The following is a 23,087-nucleotide window of genomic DNA, read 5'->3' on the forward strand; positions in this document are numbered from 1 at the left end:
ATTTCGTCTCCTCCCAGTCTCTTGAACTCATGCCTGTCAGGCTGTTGCCCCAGTCACTCCACTGAAACTACTACTGTCTGGTCACCAGTGCTCATACTGACTTACCAGGTTGCTAAGCTCTTAGCTCTCATCTTGTTCAGCAGATCAACAGAAAGGTACAACAGAGCTCAGATTGTTCTGACTCCTGCTACTGCTGAGGTTGCTTGCAATATATGGTTAGCTAGGAGAGGTTTGGGCCTGTGGGCCACTATTATGGGGAGCTTGCCTCATCCATTTCTGTTTCAGAACTGCCCAGGAGGGGGCAGGAAGAGTACCAGTAAAATACAGCATTCTGTTCGGCTCCTAACATATCCACCTTGCTTGACCCAGTCGTCCTAATCCCAATGGCTAAATCCATTAATTCAAGGAACCCACAGTTCCTAATTCTGCTCACCCTTAGTTCCACAATCCACGATTCTCTGGCTGATTTCACCTAGTCAACACATTCACTCAACGGGCTTCAAGGCATTTCAGCCTATTCTCCATGCTCAGATTAGCCACAATCTTAACCTTACCCTTCAAGCTAGGGCTTTAACACCAACCATAAAAATGAACCTATTAACACTTTTTCACTCTTAACACTTACGATAACGATATTTTAAATCATGCACAATTTTTCCTTGAAGAAAGATAGGGGTTTTTTTCCTCCTAGTAGGCGTGAGTATATTAACTTTCTACTCAAAGGGGCCCACTCAAGCTTTCCTTATTATCATCATAATGAAAACTCATGGAGGTGAGTCAACACATGTAACCAAATATTCTACAAGTCTCTGCCTCCTTCCTTTTTTTTCCTTCTATGATAAAGAACCAAAATAGAAGAAAAAAAAATGAGGGAAACAGTGTGGAGAGCATACTTTGGTCTATCCTTGACTTCATAAACTCAGGTTTATCAGGTACCCAAAGTTGTTCAGATTCAGGGGGTTAACCCACACTAAGCAAATTCAGAGTGCCACAGTTTCCTTGCCTGTAAATGGAGATAATAATGCCTTATAGATTTGTTGTAGAGATTAAATGAAATCATGTATGTAATGCACCTAAGACTTAGCACATAAAACTGTACAATAGATAAATGCATGAAAAGGTATAGACCATAACGTATAAGTTACTATATACATGTGGAATATATGCCTTTCTTATGACTGAAATAGTCTTGTCCCCTTCTCAAGACATACTGGCCAGGATAGGATACCTGGAGAGCAATATTTTTAACAAATAAATTTCCTTGAGAAGCAACAAATACTGGCTGACTTACTTCAAAGGATTTTTCATCCAGTTATAGCTATCCACAGAAGAACACCCCTGACCAGTGACCAGAACTCAAATATCCACCAATCATAGATTCCTCCCCTCCCAGACTCATCTTTCCTGATCGTAATATTCATGAACCCCACAGGTTCAGTCCAGCTTTCAGAGTTTGTTCACCTTATGCCCTGGTCTCTTGAATGTCTAAGGTTCTCTTCTCTGTCCTGCCCTAAGGAACTTGGCCCTTTGTCTGTCCTTTCCTTTGCAGACTCTATCTTGCCACCTGCTTTGAACTCTGCTTTCCAGTCTAAGCTTCATACCTAGACAGTCCTCTTGGTCCACATTTTTGTGGTCTTGATTTCAGACAAATTAACTCTTATTTGGCCCTTTGCTGAGACAATTCCCTTCCCCTGTTACATGAAAACCCTAGGTGAGGGTGAACCTCGTCATAACACAAATCTACACACTTGGGACATTTCCCACTGATAAGTATCTCAGAGGCAAGTTGATGGTGGTGATAGGAAAAGATATGCTTGTCTTTGTCTTGAAACAAATGATGTTTCCCTGCCAGACTCTCTAGCAACAGCCCTCTAGCCACAGACACAATGACGTCCAAGCTCCACACATCTTCCTCCATTGCTGCTTTTGTCATTCCTCTTCCCAGGAACTCACTGAGTTGCTCTTGCAGTTCTAAATGAATCTCTTCTAAGAAAGACTAAGTCTCAAGTATATGGTAATGTGGTAAACGTTGAGCATGTCTCACTTGCCTTCTCATTTTCTGGATCCTCTCAGAAGATATAATAGATGGTTTTCCCCACTCTGACTGGAATGTTCTTTGCTTAGTCTTCTAGGTTTTCTGATCTCTTCCAATGGCCTGTTTGGTGACCACCTGTTAGGAAACAGCTGAGGATGCCATTCTTAGGCTCCAGCAGAGGGCACTGTAGTTCTGGCTTTTCTTTTTCTTTTTTTTTTTTTTTTAAATACCCTTAGGTGATCTTTTTTTTTTTTTCCAAAGATTTTATTTATTTGACAGACAGAGATCACAAGTAGACAGAGAGGCAGGCAGAGAGAGAGAGAGGGAAGCAGGCTCCCTGCTGAGCAGAGAGCCAGATATGGGACTCGATCCCAGGACCCTGGGACCTTAACCGCTGGTTAAGACAGCGGCTTAACCCACTGAGCCACCCAGGCGCCCAGTTCTGGCTTTTCAAACATGAGCAGGAATGGCACAATTCAGCGCAGAATGAAATGGCCAAAGCCCCTAAGCCCCTCTAATTTTCCAAACAGGTAAACCTTCTGAAGTTATAGACATGGACCCTGGAGTGCCTGGGTGTCTCAGTCAAAAGGCCGCCTTTTGTTCAGGTCATGATCTCAGGGTCCTGGGATCAATTCCTGTGCCCGGCTCCTTGCTCGACAGGGAGTCTGCTTCTCCCACTCCCACTCCCCCAGCTTGTGTGTGTATTTGCTCTCTCTGTCTGTCTCTCTCTCTGTCAAATAAATAAACAAAATCTTTAAAAAAAAAAAAAAAAGGAACTGTATCTTGTAAACAACCGATATGTCTTGTAGCTGCTACAGACCATCATCCCTATCTGCCTGAAACTAGAGAAGACACTCAAGATACTCATAGCTTCAATCTGCCAAAGTCTAAGGTGTAGTAGGCACCTCCAAGATGGGTGACTACCTCTGTATAGCAGCAAATAGGCCACTTTTTCATGGAGGCTCAGACTTTCCTCACTGGTTTTCCCTACTGGGAGTGGTCCAGTCTATTGCAGAGTGGCCCACCGGGTTCAGTCCTCTCTGTTGCACCAGTACTGGACATAGGAAATGACACTCCACATTTCAGTGGAGTTTGAGGCAGGGATCTGCTTCTGGAACAAGGTAATGGGTATCATGTGCCCCACCCAATTCGAGGTTGCTTCTAGGGTGAGCAGACCCCTTTGACAGGTCCCCCAAGGAGTTGCACACAAGGGATTCTAGCAAGAGGCTAAGTTCTATCAGTTTATGTTTTCCCATAGTCCTTTGTCTTGCCTGGAAGCCCTGATTAGATGATTTCAAGAACAGGTTAGGGTGGTGGTTAAGACCATGGGTCCTGGAGTCAAACTGCTTCAGTTAAATTCATATATCTGTCATATGCTAGTTTAGTGAACTTGGGCAAATCACTAAACTCTGGGACTCTGTTTCCCTATTTGTAAAATAAGATAACAATAGTACCTACCTTTTTTTACAAAAAGATTTTATTTATTTATTTGACAGACAGACATCACAAGTAGCGAGAGAAGGAGGCAGAGAGAGTGAAGGAAGCAGGCTCCCCGTGGAGCAGAGGTGCCTGATGCCCTGATGCAGGGCTCGACCCCAGGACCCTGGGATCATGACCTGAGCCGAAAGCAGAGGCTTTAACCCACTGAGCCACCCAGGCCCCTAGTACCTACCTTTTGTAGCTGTGCTGAATGCATTCACTGTTAGCTTGGTTTATCATTACCATCTCTAGAAGATCCAGGTAGCCCCTTGTACATCAGCAGTCTACAGCCAACACGAACTTCTCTGTTATCCCATGCCCCATCTACTTCCTGTGTTCAGAATCCTGAACACGTACACCACTTTGAGGAAGGTACTTTTGGACATGGAGGTAAAATGTGCCCTAGTTCCCTGGGCTCATGCTCATGTCCACTTCCTCCCAATGCACTGACAATTTCCTTGTGTCAGGAAAGACAATAAATGCAAGATAGGCTTCCAAACACATTTCAGCAAATTTCCCTCTATGTTATTGCTCCAGCCAACTTCAAGGGATTGATGCCCAACATCTAATAGGAAATCCTAGATAAGAGTTATTTTTTATGTACAATACTGCATTTTTCTCTCAAACTGATCTTATGCGAATTTCTAGTCAGGGCGGTAACACTCTGCTTGCAGCCACACCAGCTTCCAAGTAATGTGTGTTAGATATTATCACCATTATGTACTAGGCATTTGGAACAGCCAGGCAAGTGTTCTAACACAGAAGTCAGAATTCTGGGAGCCATTGAGGTAGACCCATTCCAAAAATTCTTCAACCTGAAAACATCGAGGCCTGTTAGTCCCACTTACAACTAACCAGAGGCAACAGGCACATCAGTGGATAAGGATGATTTTGTGAGTGCCCCAGTGGTCCTAGGAAGCCTGTAGTATTGACAAATCTGTGACGTTAATTTGAGTGGAAGATCCACCCAAGTACTTCTGTACCACCCCAATGTCCTTCATAGTACATCCAAAGTAGTAGATGTGGTCTTATGGCAACTCCCAATTTATGGCCCAGTTCTAGAAGAAACTGTCAGGGCCCTTCGTATCTACTTATCACTGAAAACTATGTGGAGCATGATACTGACTGGGTGGATGGAGAACCTCTCTCACACTCTCTACCCACAAAATAATGAGTTCATCTACCTTGCCACAGTGTAGTTTGCTTATCAAGAACTCATTGTCTCCCCCTACCCAGAACATGCCCACTCCCAGTAGCTGTGGCATGATTCTTCCCTACAGCTCACCACCCTTCACCCCAAGTGGCTTCCAAAACTTGGCAGCTGGGAGAAACTATGGGTTACCAAAAATATCTTCTAGCTTGCCAAAAATCAACCCGAAGAGTGTGCCAACTGGTGCTTGATTCAGGAGGAAGGCATCCAAATGGGTGACACTGCCCAGCACACCTCCCAGTACACAGTAACCATTTAAATGGAAAGCTGGGAGCCTACCACTTAGAAACTGAGATAATAGAGAATATCACCCAGCTATACCCTCACAGACTATCAGTCTGAGGCCTCATGACCAGATAAAGATCTTGTACAATTACCTGCACCCAGACATTACTCGCAGTCAAGGTCCCATTGCCCACAAGGAATATGCTCTTACTCTTTCTCCTCAGAACGTATCTACTTGGCCACACACATTCTGGCACCTCCCACCTTGCCCAAAGTCAAATGACACTGCTTCTGGGAACTGGCCCCTCATTGCTGTAACCTGTGATGAAGTACAGATCAGCCCCCTGATTCAGTTCAGTTCAGGCTTCCAGAACTTCTGGCACCTCTCCAAATCTTCCGCTGTCAAAGGAGGGGTTTCAAACAGTGCTCCACTCTGGCAGGATCATTCTCAAAGAATGGGGTGCAAAAGTGGGGAAGGAGGTACAGAAAAGAATGGGTGGGATCAAGCCAGAATGAAGGGAAAAGCAGGAGCTCGGGAAATACTCCAGAAGAGAGGCATCCCTATTCTCCACCAGAGGTTAGTCTGTGATCGAAACAATTTCCGGAGAATGGCAAACTTTGGTCCAATTCCTGACAAGCTCAGGATTCTGAGATACAAGTCAAATCTAGCCTGCTGAAGCAGAACATGAATTTATTGAAAGAATATTGGTGGGATAACATCAAAGTAAACGACTCTGTGAGGCAAAGGAAATGAAATGAAAAGGCAGCCTACCAAATGGGAGAAAATAGTTGCAAACCATATATTGGGATAAAGGACTAATATCCAAAATACATGAGAAACTCTTCTAACTCAAAAGAAGAAAAAAACGGATTAAAAATTGGCATAAGATCGGAGTAGACGTTTCTTCAAAGAAGACACATTTATGGTCAACAGACATATTAAAAGATACTCAACATCACTAACCTTCAGGGAAATTAGAACCACAGTGAGATACCACCTCACACCTGTAAAAGTGGCTATTGTTAAAAAAAAAAAAAAAAAAAAGATAACATGTTGGTGAGGATGTGGAGAAAATGGGGAGCCTTTGTACTCTATTGATGGGAACGTACACTGGTGTAGCCACTATGGAAAACACTATGGAGGTTCCTCAAAAAAGTAAAAGTAAATGCTATTTCTAGATATATATCCAAAGGAATTGAAATTACGATCTCAAAGAGATCTCTGCACTCCCATGTTCATTGCAGCATTATTCACAGTAGCCAAGACATGGAAGCAACATAAATGTCCATCCATGCACACATGGATAAAGAAATGGGGGGCGCCTGGGTGGCTCAGTGGGTTAAGCCGCTGCCTTCGGCTCAGGTCATGATCTCAGGGTCCTGGGATCGAGTCCCGCATCGGGCTCTCTCTCTCTGCCTGCCTCTCCATCTACTTGTGATTCCTCTCTGTCAAATAAATAAATAAAACCTTTAAAAAAAAAAAAGAAATGGGGTATATACACACACACACACACACCATGGAACATTATTCAGCCTTAAAATTAAGAAGGAATTCCTTCCATTTGCATCAACATGGTGAACCTGGAAGACATGCTAGGTGAAATAAGGAAGACAAGGACAGACAAATACTATGTCACCTTTTAGATGAAGAATCTAAAGTAATCACACTTGTAGAAACAGAGAATAGAATGGTGGCTGCCAGAGGTTCACGGGGAGGAAGACATGGAGGGGCAGTAGTCAAAGGGTACAAAGTCTCAGTTACATAAGATGAATAAATCCTAGAGATCTGTTGTACATTAGAGAACCTATAGTTAATACTGCATTATATACTTAAAAATTCCTAAGAGCACAGATCTTCTGCTAAATGTCCTTATCACAAAATAAATAATAATAATAAAGATGGCGGGAGGAAATTTTTGGAGGGGATAGATGTTTATGACCTAGATTGTGGTGGTGGTTTCAAAAGTTTCTCCACAGATTGTGGAGGTGGTTTCACTTACCTCCAAATTCATTAAGCTATACGTATTAAATACAACTACTTGTATGTCAATCTTACAATAAATTAGTTTTTTTTAAAAGAATATTGGGAAGTACATAAAAGCTGTAAAAGGAACAGAGAAGCAAGTTTGGTGGACAGTAACCAGAATCCTGCTGCAGACCTGGTTGGGCGTAGACACTGCTGTGTTCGGTACCGTGGTAGGCACTGTTGCTGCCAAGGACCCCAGGCTCTGAATGTGCTGCTAGAAATAAAATGCAGCCTCACTGCTACAACTTCCCATTAGTAGAAAAAGACTCTATATAGCCCCTGCTTCTTTGCAACCTTCCACTTTGATTCAGAATCTGAAGCAGGCGGGTTTGGCCTAGCCAAAAGTCTTTGGCCATGCCCTTGCTGCAAGGGAGCCTGGCGTTTTAGTCTATCTGGGCTGCTGTCACAGAATGCCATAGACTGGGTAGCTTGTAAACAACAAAGGTTTATTTCTCGCAGTTCTGGAGGCAGGGAGTCTGACATCAGTGAGCCAGGGTGGTGCAGTGAGCGCCCTCTTTCAGGTTGCAGACTTCTCATTGTGCCCTCCTGTGGTGGGAGGGGCGACAGAGCTCTCTGAGGCCTCTTTTATAAGGGCACTAATTTCATTCATAAGGGCTCTACCCTGTGACCTAATCACTCCCAAAAAGCCCTACCTCCAAATACTGTCACCTTGGGAACTGGGTTTTCAATATATAAATTTAGGAAGAATACAAACATTCCAATCTGGGTAAGGAAGCTTGGTCTTTTCAGCCTCCATAGTGAGATTCCAGTTCTGCTTCGGCGGAGATACCCAAATCCCCATAAGAATGCTAGGTCTAGGGGCACCTGGATGGCTCAGTCAGTTAAGTGTCTGCCTCTGGCTCCGGGTCCTGGGACCAAGTCCTGCATTGGGCTCCCTGCACAGTGAGGAGTCTGCTGCTTCCTTTCCCTCTGCCCCTCTCCCCATTCATTCTCTCTCTCAAATAAATCTTAAAAAAAAAAAAAAGAAGAAGAAGAAGAATGCTAGGTCTACACTGCCCTGCTCTACTGTAGCTTAACTTATTCTACTCTATACTAAACTTTTCAAGCCCCTTTCCACTTTGCCTCCCACTAGTCAGGCTCCAACTCAATAGCAAGCTGAAACCTCTCTACAGCTTCTATCTTCTACACACTTGCTATCCTGCTGCCTGAAATGCTCTTCCTGATACCACTATGTCCCACGGACTCCTCCTTATCCTCCAAGACTTAGCTAAAACATAACTTCCCCTATTAGACCAATTAAAGTTCTGCAAATATGCCAATTCCAGCGAATGAGTATCCATCCAGATAAAGGACCTTTTTTACCGGCACTAACCCTAAGTATCTGTCAATATCCTGGTTCCGGTAGGAGGCCACTCAAAACCCAGGAGTCTGGAGAGAAGCAAGGGAATGGTGAGGGAGGTCTCATGATCACTGGGTTCTCCCTCCCCCACTCCTTCCTGACACAGGCATCGTAATTTTACATCTGAGATCGTAAGATCAGATTTGAGTGGCTAGGAGAGATCCCTGCCTTGTGCCTGGCTGGCAAGGAGACTAGAGACTCAGAAAATCAAATAGCCCCATTTGCTAACTACTTATAACAAGTCTGCTCTTGTTTCAGACCAGAAGGAACTGGCACCCACTAGGCTTCCCCCTATTATCCCAGAAGATGGGAATTATTCCGTGCACCAGAATAGCCACACAAGGTACCACGAAGCTGTAAAGAAGGTGTTGTTAAAGACATGTAAGTATTGAGCCTGGGCGGCTCCATCAGTTAAACTTCTGCCTTTGGCTCAGGTCATGATCTGGGGCTCCTGGGATTAGGCTCCTGGGATCTAGCCCTGATCCGGCTCCCTGCTCAGTGGAAAGCCTGGTTCTGCCTCTGCCCCTCCCCCACTTCTCTCTCTCTCTCTCTCTCTCTCTCTATAGCGCACGCGCGCGCACTCTCTCAAATAAAGACTTAAAAAAATTAAAGACATGAAAATATCTTGGAGTGGGCACCATGCTAGGGGCAGAATAGATATGCCTGAGTTTGTAAAGAACAATTGGGCTGTAGGTAAGTCTGATACTATTTTAAAATCTTAAGAACACCGAATACATTTAGAACATGATAGGCACTGGATAAATTAATCTACTAGCAGTATTTACAGATGAGGTGGTATCATTGCTTAGTTTCAGAGAATTACCAGAATGAGCAAAGGAAGGTATTTTTTCAGAGAAGGGGGAAGGGAAAGAGGATGATTAAGCCTGGGGGTAGGGAGTAGGGGAAGCCAGTAGAGTAGACCCATCTTGCACATTTCCCAAGTGAGCTGACCACCTGCTTTTCTACCATCTTACTAGCACTTGGGGAAGCTCTCTGGGAGATAGGCTTAGTAGAAGCAGGAAGAACCAAGATTGATTCAACTGACCACAAAGGGTGTGAGATGCTGGAATCCGGAAGTGAAGCTGGGTGTGGTGGCCAGAGTCCCAGGACTTTTCAGCACCTGGTCAGGCCCAGTTGCTTGGTTGGGCTTGTGCTGCTGGGAGGCACTAAAGGGAGAAAGAACTTGAAAATACTGGATAACCCGTCCTTCTCCAACCATTTAGTCCCCAATCAGGTCTTCAGAGTCCCCTTGACTGATGCTCAAAACTTCAGCTTCTGGCGGTCCCATGATGCAGGAGTGTGCCCAGAGGAAACCATGCCATGGATCCGAAGCCCCCGCCACTGCCTCATCAAAAGCCCAATGACCAGGTTAGGCTGGGATGGATGAGGGTGAGGAGACTAAGGGAAGTCTTCCCTCCCTTCACTGAAATCCTTAGAGACTGTCTTAGCTCTTCTCAGTTAGGGTCTTACCAGAGATAGCTGGCCCCAGAATCCGGCGTTCAAAGGAGTTAAAGATCTGTTTGTATCTTTGTGCTTCACCTTGTGGCTGTGCCTTTTGGGGCAAGCACAAGATAAGTGTCTATAGCTTTCCTAGGAAGTCCGGGGATGCCTCTGCTCCCTTCATGGCTGCCTCCCACCCTCCAACCACCAGTCATTATAGTAGCCATACTTCCTTATCACTGCCCCTGCCCTCTCTGCCCTGAGGCAGTCTTAAGTGATGTTTAAGGACACCACCACACAGACCAGCCTGACCTGGCCGGATCTGAGACCCTCTCTCTCTTTTCCAGGTTCATGGATCACTCTGTTCTTAGTGACAGAAACTTCAGTCTATATTGAGCAGGATGTGTTTACGGAAGGGCAAGATGAACTGTGGAAGCAGGGCAAAGAAAAAGTGGGAGAGGGTGTCCTGGTTCCACTGACTGACTAATGGGAGGAGGGATCACAAAAACAGAGTAAACAAATTGGACCAGAAGTCACTCGTGTGCACTGGGAGTGAGGCAGAGGGAAGTCATTCTCATGCCCAAATTCCTGTGAGATCAGCTGTATGCGAATCCAAAGCTGGTGTTTGGGAGGGGCCAGGATACAGAAAAGACCATCGAGGGGGTCTTGACCTCACGAATGGCAGGTGTCAGAATAACAAGTCTGGGAAGACACACACTGGTCCTCATGAAGGGCCTAGAGTAGTCATGCTCTCTGAAGACTGCAACTTCACCTTGGCAGCGAGAAAACCAGAAGAAGCCTTCTATCCACTGAGGAAAAGGCTCACAGAGCCCTCCGGCAGGAGGCTACCTCCTGTACCCAGTTAAGTGTCTGCCTCTGGCTCTGACCCAACCCAGGGCCCAGAACATCTTCAGAGAGCTAAGAATTTTACAAAGAATTTGATTTTATTGATATTTAAATATATTAAATATTTCACGGAAATACATGATACACCACCCTCCCCCCCCACAGTGGTTACATTATAAAACCAAAGTCCATGGGCCTCCCATTCACTGACTTCCCCAACATCTGGTGAGAAAGGGGACGATGGTAGCCCAGGAGAAGGGCATGGCTGGCACTGTGGTATGGGGAGTCAGGGTGTGGACAGGCCCCTCCCACTTGGCAAGAAGCAAAGACAAGTCACCGAAGACTGAGGTCTTCCCACTCTGGTCTCCTTACATCCTCACCCCGCCCCAGGGCTCCAAGCAGTCCCTTCCTATCCAGGGATATGGCTAGGGAAAGGAAGTGGATTTTCTGTCCAGACCAACTAGTCTTGCGCCCTCCTCCTGCCATGGCTAATGAAGTGCCTGATGGCCCATTTGGTAGATGCATGAAGATCCCTCAGGGAGGCAATCTGAGCCGAAACCAGGTCTCTGAAAGGAGCGGGAGTCTGAAAGGGCACGAGGAAGGGCAAAAGTACTCCCTACCCCTTCCATTCCCCAAACCCAGTAACTCTGGGACCCTCTCTCCTCCGTCTCTCTCACCACCTCCCAGACAAAATGATCTTCAAATGCAGGCTAATGGCTCTGGCTTAAATTGGTACAGACAGAGAAACCAAGGCACCAACTAATTCAGGCCTGAGGCAAGGAGGTTGCAGGGAAAGGAGTAAAAGGAAGGCAGATATAGGAAGGGAATCTAGAGTCCGACCTTCCAATCCTCCTCCTAGCCCTTACAGGCTTCATGGGGACTGGGAAGCCAGGAACATGCTAGACTGAGATGGAAGGCTGTGGAACGCCAAGTTTCAGGTTCCCTTGCCCCACCCCCTAGTACCAGTATCTGGGTCCTCAGAGAGACCCCATGCTACCTCTGTCCCAAAGTATACCCCCAGATGGGGAACCCAGGAAATTCCTGAGCCTCTGCCCACCAAACCCCAGACAGTTCAAGTGCAGGGAGCACGGAGGCTCAAGCAGGCGCTTGGGTCCCTGCCTGAGGCGGGGAGACAGTCGTGCTGCACATGCGGCCCCCAAATGGCACTTAGGGATTTGGCACAAAAAGGACTGCTCTCCCCAGGGGCACCTTCCTCTTGCTACCACACCCCATGCCACTCCTGTGCAACGTAGGCATCTCTCTTCGTCCCTTGAAATCAGAAACCCTGCCTTATTCCCAGAAGACAGAGGCCCACAGGAGAGAGGTAACCCCAGGTGGAGAGCTGAGGAGGAGCACAAGGACACACACAGACCTGGGAAACAGATACACACACAAAGGCCGACATGCACACGCATTACACAGACACACAGGCCCTCCCCAGGGCCAGAGACTTGGGAGGACAGGTTTGTGATCAGGGTCATCCTCCTCCATGCCCTGACCCTTTTCTATTTGGCAACAGAATGGGTAGAGATGCTCTGTGCCCCCTTGCCAGCAGACAGCAAGAGTGCACAGGGGCAGAGGTACCTGATCATGACCCCAGGGGGGTCCTGAGATCAAGAGTCTGGTACCACCCCACTCCCTGGCTGGCCTGCTCTCTTTGGCACCTGCAGGTGAACTTTCAACTCCTGATCTTCTGAATCCCCACACACATGCTCGCTCTCTGGCTGGGCGTTTTCACAGTACCAATGAGGCCAGATGCCCCTTTCCCTGGAGCTGTGCAGGAACCGGGGCTAAATCTGAGCTGTCAAAAGTCCCTTTGTTCCCCTTTGGGGACAGATCATGGGACTAGGATTTGGCAAATGGAGACATTCCCCTGAAATACGGACAGAGCTGGGTCCCCAGAGCATCTCCCTCCTCCGCCCTGTGCCTAGAAGGGAGACCTTACTGGGGTGGGGTACCCAAGGCCAGTGCTGGGGATGCAGGCATAGCAGAGGCAAGCATGGAATAGGCACTTCTCATGCCTGCCCCAGTCTTTGTACAAAATATTCCCAGGAAAAAGAGGGAAAAAAAGGGCCCAGCCCTGAGTCTGTTGCCCAGACAGACAGGGGAAGGACAGGCTTGGCAAGCTGCCATTTTTAATCCCTCAGGCAGGAGGGCTCCTGCTGCCTCTGTAGCTGCTGCCTCCCCTGCTCCCAAGAAAGGAAGGAAGAGGCAACAGCCCTATCCCAATTAGAAAAGTAAAGTCACTTGCATAATCCTCTTGGTATCCTTGTTCACCAGCCTGAGGGCAGACTAGCAAGTGTGGTCCAAGCACAGCCTACTGGGGTGTTGTTCCCTTTTGTGGTCAGCAGGGTCTGGAGGCCTGGTGCCCCCTGCCACAGCTCCTCCCAGTGAGCACAGAGTCCACTCAGATGCCCACCTTGGTCCTGACAGTTGAATTGGTAGCTGGACCCTGCTAACTGGGGGGGCCCCCATTGAGGAAGTAGGTGGTCATCTCCCCCTTGCCCTTCACCTTGACCACCCCTCGACACTCCAGCTGGTAGCCTTTGGCAGCTAGAACCTGGTACAAGTCCGTGGTCACCTGAGGAATGGGAAGGGAACCCATTTAGTCTGGGATCCTTCCTGCTACATTTGCAGGGGTCCAGGGGTTCTCTAATCATGCTAGTCCCCCCCCCAAACCCCACCTCAATCACAGAACACTACCACCCTACCCCTGTCCTCGCTGACCTTAGAGAGGGACCTGTAGAAGCCCTCTGGACCCATACTCTTCCTAGCCTCTGCTCACATCCCCCTCACCTGGATTCGGTCAGGGACTCCCGTGCTGTCCATACGGCTAGAGACATTCACTGTGTTCCCCCAGATGTCATACTGCGGCTTCCGAGCCCCAATGACGCCTGCCACAACTGGGCCCATGTTCAGCCCTGCAATGGGAACAGCAGCAAAAAACTGAGACTAATGGACATTCGAGGGTCAGCCCGGGGAATCCTCCCACCTCCTGGAACCTTTAGAAGGACTGAGAGAAAAAAGTGACAAAGAGACAAGCATCCCGGTTGTAAAGAATGGCAGAGCTGGGCATGTCCCAAGAGCTCCCCTGAGATGAGACAGTTATTGCCGTAACTAAATCCACTGAATGCTCACTCTGTGCCAACCCCTCTGGGAAGCATTTTGCATGCCATTATTTCATCCCCTCAACAGCCCTAAATGGTACGTATCGTCCCCCTTTTACAGCCAGCCTTAGGATGCAATGTGCTAAATAAGCCAGTAAGTGGAACAGCCAGAATTCAAACCAGAGTGATGCTGTTAGCCGCTCCTCCCGCCCACCAGCTCCCCAGCTCAGGCGAGAGGAAGTGCCTCTTACAAGACTGGCCATAGGGAAGGGCACAGGTACTGGAGCTTAACTAAACCTGGTTTTGAATCCCAGGGTAGTCCCCCCCCCCCCACCAGCTGTTTGACCTTGGCCAAGTTATTTAATCTGAGTGTCTCTGTCTGTCAAAGGGGATGATAACATGAAGATTAAAATGTCTAGGACAGTACCTAGCACACAGTAGGCCCTTTACAAACGATCTCCATTCTAAACATGAGACGAGACAGGAGGTGGGAGAAAAGGACATCCCAGAGGATTCCTGACGGGGCATCCGGGATGCCATGCGTCCCTGGCCCGCTTCCTTGGCCTCCCCCAGCCCTGGGACGAGCTGCCAGGCAATCAGGCCATCTCACCAATCTTCATCTGGAAATTGTTGAAGGAGTGCTCGTTGATGTGTTTCATCTGCTCCATGAGCCGCATGGCATAGTCTGCCAGGGCAGTGATGTGGGAGCGGCCGGCCTGATCGTACGTGCTGGCGTTCAGTCCTGAGGCCGCCATGTAGGTGCTCCCGATCGTCTTGATCTTCTCCAGCTGCCGGAAGCGCTCCTCGCTGATGATCTGCACGGCACGGGGAGGCCACACTGGGTGGCAGAGCGGCCAAGCACACGCACCCTGCCCCACACTCACTCCTGCCAGGCTTTAGCCTCCTCTCCCTGCCCTGTTTCAGCAGCTTCCCTCCTTTGAGGGAGGGAGCCACCGCCTTCCACCTATTGTTCTCAAGGCAGGACAGAGGCGCCAGGAGCACAGGCCTCTTCACCAGGCAGTCGGCAGAACCCCTGGCCAGGACTGGTGCTCATAGCTTGGCTCAGCTGCATGAGCTCCCTCGCAGAATCCAGAACTCCAGAAGGGCTATTAGCCATCAGGCGCTTTATGTGACTGACTGTCACTTTATGGGGAATTGAGCACCACTGAGCACCAGAGTGAAGAAGTGCCTTGGCCCCCGAACAGTCAGGAATGGCCCCTTCCTGACCTGGATATTCAGGACACCCCCTCGGGCTTGCTTCCATTTTCTCTATTCGGGGGCCCATCTTGCTTTCTCGGGCTCGTGGGGTTCTGCCCATGGATTACTGCCTCCTCCTTCAGTAACATCCAGCTGGTACCTAGCTTGTTCTCTCCACAGATCCTCAGATCTTTGCTTCCCAGCAGTGACAACCCTGCCCCAATGAGGCCGACCTCCTTGCCACCTCAGACACCTTGGTGGGTCTTCAGCCTTGTCTCCACTGTACCTACCCTTACCCTGACGCCAACATCTCTGGGTCCCGTCAAAACTCCCTTCCCCCTCAGCCACCCCTCCAATCCTGGCCTTCCCGTCCAAAGTTCTCCCTACTCCCCCAGTACCCCCAGCTGCTCCACCAGCAGCAGCCAACCAGACAAGTACCTCATCAAAGTCAGCAATGATCTCATTGAGCAGCCGCAGGCACTCGACACCCTCATTGTTTGCCTCCAGCTCCACATAGAACTCAGAAAAGTTGGCAATGGAGGCAAACATGACGGCCACACATTCACACGACTGGTAGTAGAGCTCATCGTTCCGACGCTCCCGGGCCAGGAAGTGGGCAGCCACGTCCTTGGGCAGAATGTTATGCAGCAGCCTCCGGTTGTATGCCTGCAGTTCCTCCATCTCCTCCTTCTCCCCTGTTGCCTGTGGACACCACACCCATCACCCACTGCCCAACATTCACAAGGGGTAGGTATGGTGGCCAAGGCTTGGAGACGGCCATCAGAGGGAATCGGGGGGGGAGAAGAAGGCATGGACGGGTGAGACCTAAAGAACAGGCAAAGGGGTAAAAGGGGCAGGGAGGGGATAAGGCTGGGGTTAGGGGATGGGCGCGGGGAAGGCTTGGAGCCAGAGCAGGCTTGGGCAGCCCGAGCCTCAGCCAGCCAACGAGCTGCATTTCTGGCTCAGCCCAGATTCTGTCCTCAGGACCCTCCCCGTCCACCAGAAGCCCCCTCGGCCACCTGTAGTTTCCAAAGGAAGTCCAGCCGGGCAGTTGATTCCACCTGCTGGGCATGCAGATACAGAGCCAGCGCAAACACCAGCAGAATCACGGGGGTCATGTACTTGAGCGCCACCCTCCCGGCAGCTGGGCTGAGGGGGAGCAGAGGTGAGCTCGGTGTGTGAAAGAGGCCTGGCAGCCCTACCCTTCCCTGCCCCAGAGCCCTCACTCACCAGTCCGGCCCATCGAAAGTCTCATTGGAAGAAGCCCTGGTGGGAAGATACAAGAAACAAAGTCATGGGTTCCCTTTGGGCTGCTGGGTGGAGGGCAGAGGGGAGGGGAGATTCAGAGCACGAAATCTTAAAAAAGTTCCTGTAGGCCAAAGTCCTCACTGGACTTTGGGTCAGGACTTTGGCCTACAGGAACTCATTAAGAGCAGAGGTTAAGAGAAGGTTCCACTCCTAGCTCCTCTACTGCCCTGCCCTGTGACCCAGAACAACCAGCTTAAGTCTAGGCCTGTTTTCTCATCGGTAAAAGAGGGATGTGATCTAAATAACATGCACAAAAGGCCCAGCATGGCACTGGCGCGCAGTAAGGCTTCAACAAATGTTGAGTTGCCATCACTTCTACAATCACCTGTGATGCGGGCACCACTGCCATTTAACAGATGAGGAAACTGAGGCTCAGAGACATTAACTCACCCGTCCAAGGTCACACAGCTAATGAGCGGCAGAGCGGGATTCAAACCCAAGTGACTCCAGAGGCTTTTCCCAGCACACCAAGCTATGGCCCCACATCACAAGGGATGGGGTTTGCAGAGAAAAAGCCAGTGTGGTGTCCCTAAGTAAGAGTCAGAAGTTCTGGTTCCAGCCTGGGCTCTGCCGTCAAGCAGCTGTGTGACCTACAGGTGGTTAAGAAAATGCTTACGAAGGAACCATGCAAATGAGATAGGGAATTTTTTTCAAATGTCTGGCCTAAAGATACAGGGAATTCCCAGGACTGGAGTTTCCTTGGGGTGACTGTGGAGTCATACGTTGGGAGCTCCTCCACGGCCTCCTTTTCCCCCATAGGTGAGGGGGTGAGTGGCAGCCTTCCAAGGGCAAAGAGGCCTGGGCACCAGAGTGACCAGCAGGGTCAGGAAGCTCCTAGGGGACTGAAGGGGCTGAGGATAAACTCACAAGCCATGGACACCAAGCAGCAAGTCGTAGTTGTCAAAGATGGTGGCTGGGGGGCCCAGCAGAAGCAGCACCAAATAGATGAGCCCCAGGACAAAGACCATGGCCAGCTTTCCAATGCTGCTGATGTGCAGGAAGACAGAGCTGGCCAAGAGACTCAGCAGCATGTTCCCAACGAAGTACTGAGTGGGCAATGGCAGAGGCGGTGTTGGATGAAGTAAGAAGCCACGGCACCCCGACCCCATGCAGAAAGAGCCCTGTGCTCCCCTCCACAACTTCACACCCAAAGCTCCTTCAGCCTCCGCACCCCACCCTACACCACACTCGGGTCTCTAGCTGCTACCCCAGCAGGGACTCTGGTGAGATCTGGGCCCCCAGTGCCCATCACCAGGCCTGATGCAGAGGAGTCAATCACTAGCACTGATCAGGCCCGCCCCCCACCCCATCCCGCCAGAGCACAGCTTGGACACCTCAGGGAAGCTGCAGGTGGGTGCGGTGCCCTCACACAGGGGAGCGTCCAGGCCCAGAGAGTAATTGAGCTGCTGCAGGTGACAGGTGGTGATGTCAGCGGGTGTCACATTTAGCATCCGGGCTGCGCAGTTTCGTATGGGGGTGTGGTTGCAGGTGAACTGCAAAAGTTGGGGGAAAGCATGGAGGGGAGCAGTTACAGGGACCATGTCCCAGTGCTTTATACCCTGGAGGTCAAAGTTCTCGTAGAGGGGTGATAGGAGGTACAGAAAACAAGGAAAGAAGGACTGGAGTTAACCTCTCAGAGGGCAGGACGTGGGTCTTCTCCCTCTGCCTACCCCCAGAGCCCAGAGCAGTGCTCGGCACAGACGCAGGGTAAGAGAGTTTCCACTGGACCTTTACCATGTTGGCGATGGCAGAGGTGAACACAAGCAAGACTGAAAAGATGCCAACCACAGTGCTGTGTGCCCGAGAGCGGACAATGCTGCGGGAAAGACGGCGCAGGGCCTTGGGGAAGAGCTGCAGACGGGCAAAGGGCAGAGAGTTAGAGACCGTGTCAGCCAAGGAGTAAGGCCAACCAGGGATGGGGCCCAGGGGCAGGCCTGGCCTCCTCCTCCCACTTCCCGCGGAACTCCTCACCACCCCCAGCCCAGCCAGCCCTCCCCGACCAGCCCTGGAAGAACCCCTGATGTACAGAGCCACAGGAGGACACGGCACAGGTCAGCACAGTGATCAGCAACAGCAGGAAGATACCGGCATAGATGCCAAGCATCACGGTGGAGCTGCGGCAGAAGGAGGCCGGGAACAATGTTACTCTGGAATACCTGGGCATCCTTGTCCCACTCCCCAGATGGGCAGGGTAGGGGCTCCAGGGACCACGAGCTTGCATGGGTATTTAGGAAAGTTCTGGGAAGTGGTGGAGGGAGGAGAAGCCGAGTGAGGAGGGGCAGGGCTCTCACTGTGGGAAGACGAGAAGCTGGATAAAGCAGATGAAGCAGAAGACCAACAGCGCACAGGCGACGTAGGCTCCGAAGCGGGGGTCCACCTTCCTCGAGTACTGAGGGAGAGGAGGCTGAGTTGGGTGCTGGGCTCTGTCCTGGAGGCCGCAGGGCACTACCAGGGGCCTCAGGGAGGGGGAGCAGTGGGGCCTGGTTGAGAGGAATCCCTCCTATGCCCTGTGGCATCCCCCGCCCCATTCCCAAAACAACTCTCCTGTTCCCTCAGTTGTGCTCGGCCTTCCCTGCCTGGACATCCCCTCCTCACCCAGCCCTCGTCCCTCTGTCCTCAGATCCCCCAAACCTTCTTTTCAAGATCCTCTCTCTGGAAAGTGAGCAGGAAGCGGCGCACATGGTCCTTCCGTAGCTGGTCGATGCTGCGGGCATCGATGGCGCGGCCCAGGAACTCATCTACTTCATCCTCGGGGTTCAGGGCATCTTGAGCACCCCGGCTGAGGGCAGACCACAGAGCCTCACCAGGAGCATGAGCATTGCCCCATGAGGGGCAGCGAGAAGGGACGGGCATGGGCAGCACCCAAGAATAGAGTGAGCAGGTAGGTGTGTGGCCCCTGCTCCCACACGACACAGCTAAGGTCCAGGAAAGAGGGGGTCTCGGTGGTCTCGGCTCCCCACAGCCCTGTCCCAGGGTGTAAGCGCCTTCTCCCCTTCGCTTCCTCCCTCCTTCCTCAATAACCCTGACTTACTTGTCCTTGCTGGAATCATCAATGCCCTGGAGAAAGGAACAAAGTGTGCAAATGAGGTGAAGAGCAGACCACCTTCGCCCTCATCATCCCTTCCCCACCCTCAGCTGTGTGCGCGGGGAATCCCCACCCCCCATACTTTAGGGGCCTTGGGACCCGGGTATGAAGTCATCCCTCCTGCCACCAATACCAGACGTCATACATGAAGATGTATGAACCAGAACAAGGAAAACAGAAGAGGGAGCGGGGCACAGAGCGTCAGGAAAACGAGGCCTCGAGTCCTAGTGCTGCAGCCGCTCACCATCTGACGGAAAGCCTTGGAGTCCTTGGTCCGGGAGAAGGCGCGGTCAGGCGCCCAGCGTGGCACCAGCCCTTCCATGGAGTTGGCCCGCGTCCGCTGCAGCTTGGCCAGCATGGCCTTCTCCTCTTTCTGTGAAGGCAGCCGGGCGCATGATCGGAAAAAGGGCCCAGAGCAGAGGTCTGTCTGCTCCGCACATCTGCCCTCCTCCCTGCCTGCCCACCCCCTGTCCTGACCCGTTTCTGGCTGGCTCCCAGGATGAGGAAGGTCTCGATGTGCTGCTCCTTGAGGTATGCGTTCCGCTCACCGCCACGGCCTGGCTCCACCTCATAGTCCCCATTCAGGTACTGCAGCGTGGCCCGGGTGATGTGGATGCGGCTGGGAAGGGACAGGAGGGTGAGACCGGGGCTTGGCCACCTTGCTCCCGCCCCTCACCACCCAGCCCCCACACTCACCCGGCCCGGCCCCCCGCCTCCATGTGGTTGGCCAGCGTCACGTCGTTGGACCACACGTCGAACTGCCATTTCCGCAGGCCGAGGACACCACAGTGCACACGCCCGCTGTGGATGCCCACGCGCATGTTCACGTTCACACCTGTCACCTCGCGCACCAGCCTGGGAGGAGGCGGCTCCGCTTCAGCTCCTGGCACAGTCGTTGTGCCCCCCCCATTCCTCCACCACCCCGCTCCAGAGCTCGGGCCCTTTACTCCCCTCAAAGCCAGACAGGGACAGACACAGACGCAGGGCACAGGACTACAGCCTTTGGCTGGACATGAGCACAAGGCTGCCTGGGTCTCAGGGACAAATGAGAACTGTGTTCACCAGCTGTGGCCCTGCAGCATCCCGTGGAACTGAGCTAGGAAGGGAGGAGTCACCATTCTCCCCTCAGACCTGCTCAGCCAGCATTCACACCGGCCCAGATCCCCTCACGCTGGCTCCCCGAGCCTGCCGGGCTGGCTGGGATCTAAGCTGCACAGGCTGAAGAAGGATCCAGTCCCCTCCCTGGGGACAGAGCTCCAAGACAGAGAAATAGCCACAACTGAGAAAAAGTCCTGAGGACATAGTAGACGACAGGAGCTGGCTGAGGCGCCCTTGGTGCCTCAGGAAGCCTGCGAGGAACGCTGCTTACGAGATGGCCTCGATCATGTCCACCCCCATCTCCACACAGCAGTGGGCATGGTCTGCCCGGGCCTCCGGCAGCCCCGACACACAGTAGTAACAGTCCCCTAAGATCTTGATCCTCAGGCAGTGATTTTCCTAAAGGGGAGAGTTGGGGAGAGTCGCTCACTCTCTTGCCCACCCAACACCCTCACTGAGTCACCATCTGTCCCCTCCGCATCAGGCTGCCCCAGTAAGGCTAGGCTCGCCCCACCCCCCAACCCCCACCCCCTCACCGCAGCCAGCTTGTCAAACCGGGCAAAGAGCTCGTTCAGGGTCATGACCAGCTCCTGTGCGGTGCACTGGGATGCCAGGCTGGTGAAGCCTTCAATGTCCGCAAACAGGATGCTGTGGACAGTGGCAGAAGATAGAAGGACCACCTGGCCCTCAAAGACTCCCAGGACCCCCATCCCTCTCAGTCTCCTCCCACCCCCACCCTACCTGACATTGTCATGCTTCTGGATGTAGATCTTGTGGAACATCATGTCTTCTTTCTTTGTGTTGATATCTTCTTTCATCTCCATGGCAACATGCTGGGGCAACACGGACAGCAGCAGCCGTTCCTAGACCAGTGGTGTCAACAGGGTACCACTACCTTCTCGGCCTCATACTGTGATCCCTCCTGATGCCTCCACCACCCCAGTGCCCTCCCAAAGCCCTCTGGAGACCTGAGATTCCCTTCTGGATCGCCCCACCTACAGCAGACATATCACTGGTGCTCCCATCTACCCGTCCCCTCACCCCTCGTTCAGGCAGCACAGGAACCCCAGCATCCAGGGCCTGTGTAACACACCATCAAGGGAACCATCCACACTTATTCCGCGAAATGGAGCGGGACAACGAACCCAGTCTGTGGTTCTCTGGGGGGTGGGGAGCAGAAAGGCCTCGGACAGTGAGAGCAGCCCCACCTGCTGCCGGTTCTCGTGCTGCAGGTGCAGCCGGGCCTGGATATAACCACGGGTCTCCTGAAAGGCCTGGCGCTGAGACACCTCCGCCGGGTAGTGTGTGCAGATGCCAATGACGTTGGTGCAGAGGAACAGCAGCATGTTGGCGCCCAGCTGCAAGAGGGCGGCGGAGGCAGATGGTGACCACCCCACCCCCACAACGCACAGGTGCAACCTACCAGGCTCTCTGGGGATGTGTTCCCTCAGGGAGGAAACCAGGATCCTGTGCCCTGTCTGTCCCCGTCCCAACCCCTGTGACACATTTCCCCCTTCTCCCACAGGATTCTGGCCCCCTTCCTGGATCACTGTACAGCTAGAAATGGGACCTTTGCACAACTCCTGGCAGCAGAGGCAAGGGGGGGGTCACAGGGCCGGTGTCTAGTACACTACAATTTCCTGCCCCACCATCAACTCCGACAAAGAACAAATGCAGCAACTTCTGCACGTGGTTCTCCTCACAGGACAACACCCAGGAGACTTGAGCGCTATACCCCCCTATGAATGCCCAGGACAAGTCATCTCATCTCTCTGGGCCTCTGTATCTTCATCTAGAACCTGGAGAGAGGACAATAAGAAGATGTCTAAGATCCCTCCCTGCTCTGACATAACTTGATATTATTATTATTATTACTATTATTGGAGCCAATCTGTTGGCTGTCTAATATTCTTGACTTCTTTTTTTTTAAGGTTTTATTTATTTATTGACAGAAAGAGACACAGTGAGAAAGGGCACACAAGCAGGGGGAATGGGAGAGGGAGAAGCAAGCTTCCCACTGAGCAGCGAGCCCGAATCAGGGCTTGATCCCAGGACCCTGGGATCACAACCTGAGGCAAAGGCAGAACGCTTAATGACTGAGCCACCCAGGTACCAGTCATCCTGACTTCCATAGCTACCTCTTATACAGTACCTAATGGATTTCTCCTAACTCTATGAAACATACAACAGTACCTCATTTTGGAAGGTAAGGCATTCCAGCACAGAGAAGCTAAGTAACTTGTCCAAGATCACATAGCTAATAGTAGCTGGTATGGGACTTGAATCCAAGACAGTAAGACTCCAAAGCCTGTGTCCAAACCTTACTGCACGGTACATTCTTGATTTCCAAGATTCCTACTCCCTCCACTCATGCAAACTCTTGCCGCCCAGCCTTGGGAATCATCAGTTCTACTAATGATGTTCCACCTGGGAAGGGTTGCCACCGTGCCCCGGTACCCTCAATTCTTGATGCCTTAGGAGCCCAATCTCAGGATGGTCAGCCCTCCTCAGCATCAGTAGCTCTCACCAAAGAGCAAGTCTAACGAAAACTGGCATCAGGGACGCCTGGGTGGCTCAGTTGGTTAAGCAGCTGCCTTCGGCTCAGGTCATGATCCCAGCGTCCTGGGATCGAGTCCCACATCGGGCTCCTTGCTCTGCAGGGAGCCTGCTC

At 51.3% G+C, this 23,087-nt stretch overlaps 2 protein-coding genes across 7 annotated transcripts in view; one reads left to right on the forward strand and one right to left on the reverse strand.

The window, feature by feature from the left end:
* Positions 1-3,102: 3,102 nt before the first annotated feature.
* On the forward strand, positions 3,103-10,688 carry SPMIP11 (sperm microtubule inner protein 11). Its single transcript, XM_059404511.1, has 4 exons — positions 3,103-3,156; positions 8,551-8,716; positions 9,559-9,703; positions 10,123-10,688. Exons 1-4 carry the CDS (start codon positions 3,103-3,105, stop codon positions 10,169-10,171), a joined length of 414 nt encoding a protein of 137 aa, XP_059260494.1. The 3' UTR covers positions 10,172-10,688.
* Positions 10,689-10,698: 10 nt separating this feature from the next.
* Positions 10,699-23,087, reverse strand: part of ADCY6 (adenylate cyclase 6) — a 21,206-nt gene continuing 8,817 nt past the window's right edge. For all 6 annotated transcript variants that reach the window (XM_059403007.1, XM_059403008.1, XM_059403004.1 and 3 more), the window contains exons 3-22: positions 21,625-21,774; positions 21,158-21,279; positions 20,953-21,064; positions 20,688-20,815; positions 20,015-20,173; positions 19,796-19,937; positions 19,563-19,691; positions 19,265-19,290; positions 18,865-19,012; positions 18,525-18,622; positions 18,260-18,347; positions 17,968-18,084; positions 17,568-17,726; positions 17,101-17,279; positions 16,156-16,191; positions 15,945-16,074; positions 15,364-15,627; positions 14,339-14,543; positions 13,418-13,542; positions 10,699-13,202 (exon numbers count right to left, since the gene is read on the reverse strand). In XM_059403007.1, coding sequence (XP_059258990.1) covers positions 13,077-13,202; positions 13,418-13,542; positions 14,339-14,543; positions 15,364-15,627; positions 15,945-16,074; positions 16,156-16,191; positions 17,101-17,279; positions 17,568-17,726; positions 17,968-18,084; positions 18,260-18,347; positions 18,525-18,622; positions 18,865-19,012; positions 19,265-19,290; positions 19,563-19,691; positions 19,796-19,937; positions 20,015-20,173; positions 20,688-20,815; positions 20,953-21,064; positions 21,158-21,279; positions 21,625-21,774 — 2,643 coding nt within the window. In that variant the 3' untranslated portion in view covers positions 10,699-13,076. The remainder of the gene's footprint in view (positions 13,203-13,417; positions 13,543-14,338; positions 14,544-15,363; positions 15,628-15,944; positions 16,075-16,155; positions 16,192-17,100; positions 17,280-17,567; positions 17,727-17,967; positions 18,085-18,259; positions 18,348-18,524; positions 18,623-18,864; positions 19,013-19,264; positions 19,291-19,562; positions 19,692-19,795; positions 19,938-20,014; positions 20,174-20,687; positions 20,816-20,952; positions 21,065-21,157; positions 21,280-21,624; positions 21,775-23,087) is intronic.

This window comes from Mustela nigripes, chromosome 6 (assembly GCF_022355385.1).
Source record: "Mustela nigripes isolate SB6536 chromosome 6, MUSNIG.SB6536, whole genome shotgun sequence".
Lineage (NCBI taxonomy): Eukaryota > Metazoa > Chordata > Mammalia > Carnivora > Mustelidae > Mustela > Mustela nigripes.

Coding starts and splice junctions, on each gene's coding strand:
- SPMIP11 (XM_059404511.1), top strand. CDS start 3,103: ATGACACTCCACATTTCAGTGGAGTTTGAGGCAGGGATCTGCTTCTGG. Junction 8,717..9,558: donor GAAGGTGTTGTTAAAGACAT/GTAAGTATTGAG, acceptor CCAACCATTTAG/TCCCCAATCAGGTCTTCAGA. Junction 9,704..10,122: donor ATCAAAAGCCCAATGACCAG/GTTAGGCTGGGA, acceptor TCTCTTTTCCAG/GTTCATGGATCACTCTGTTC.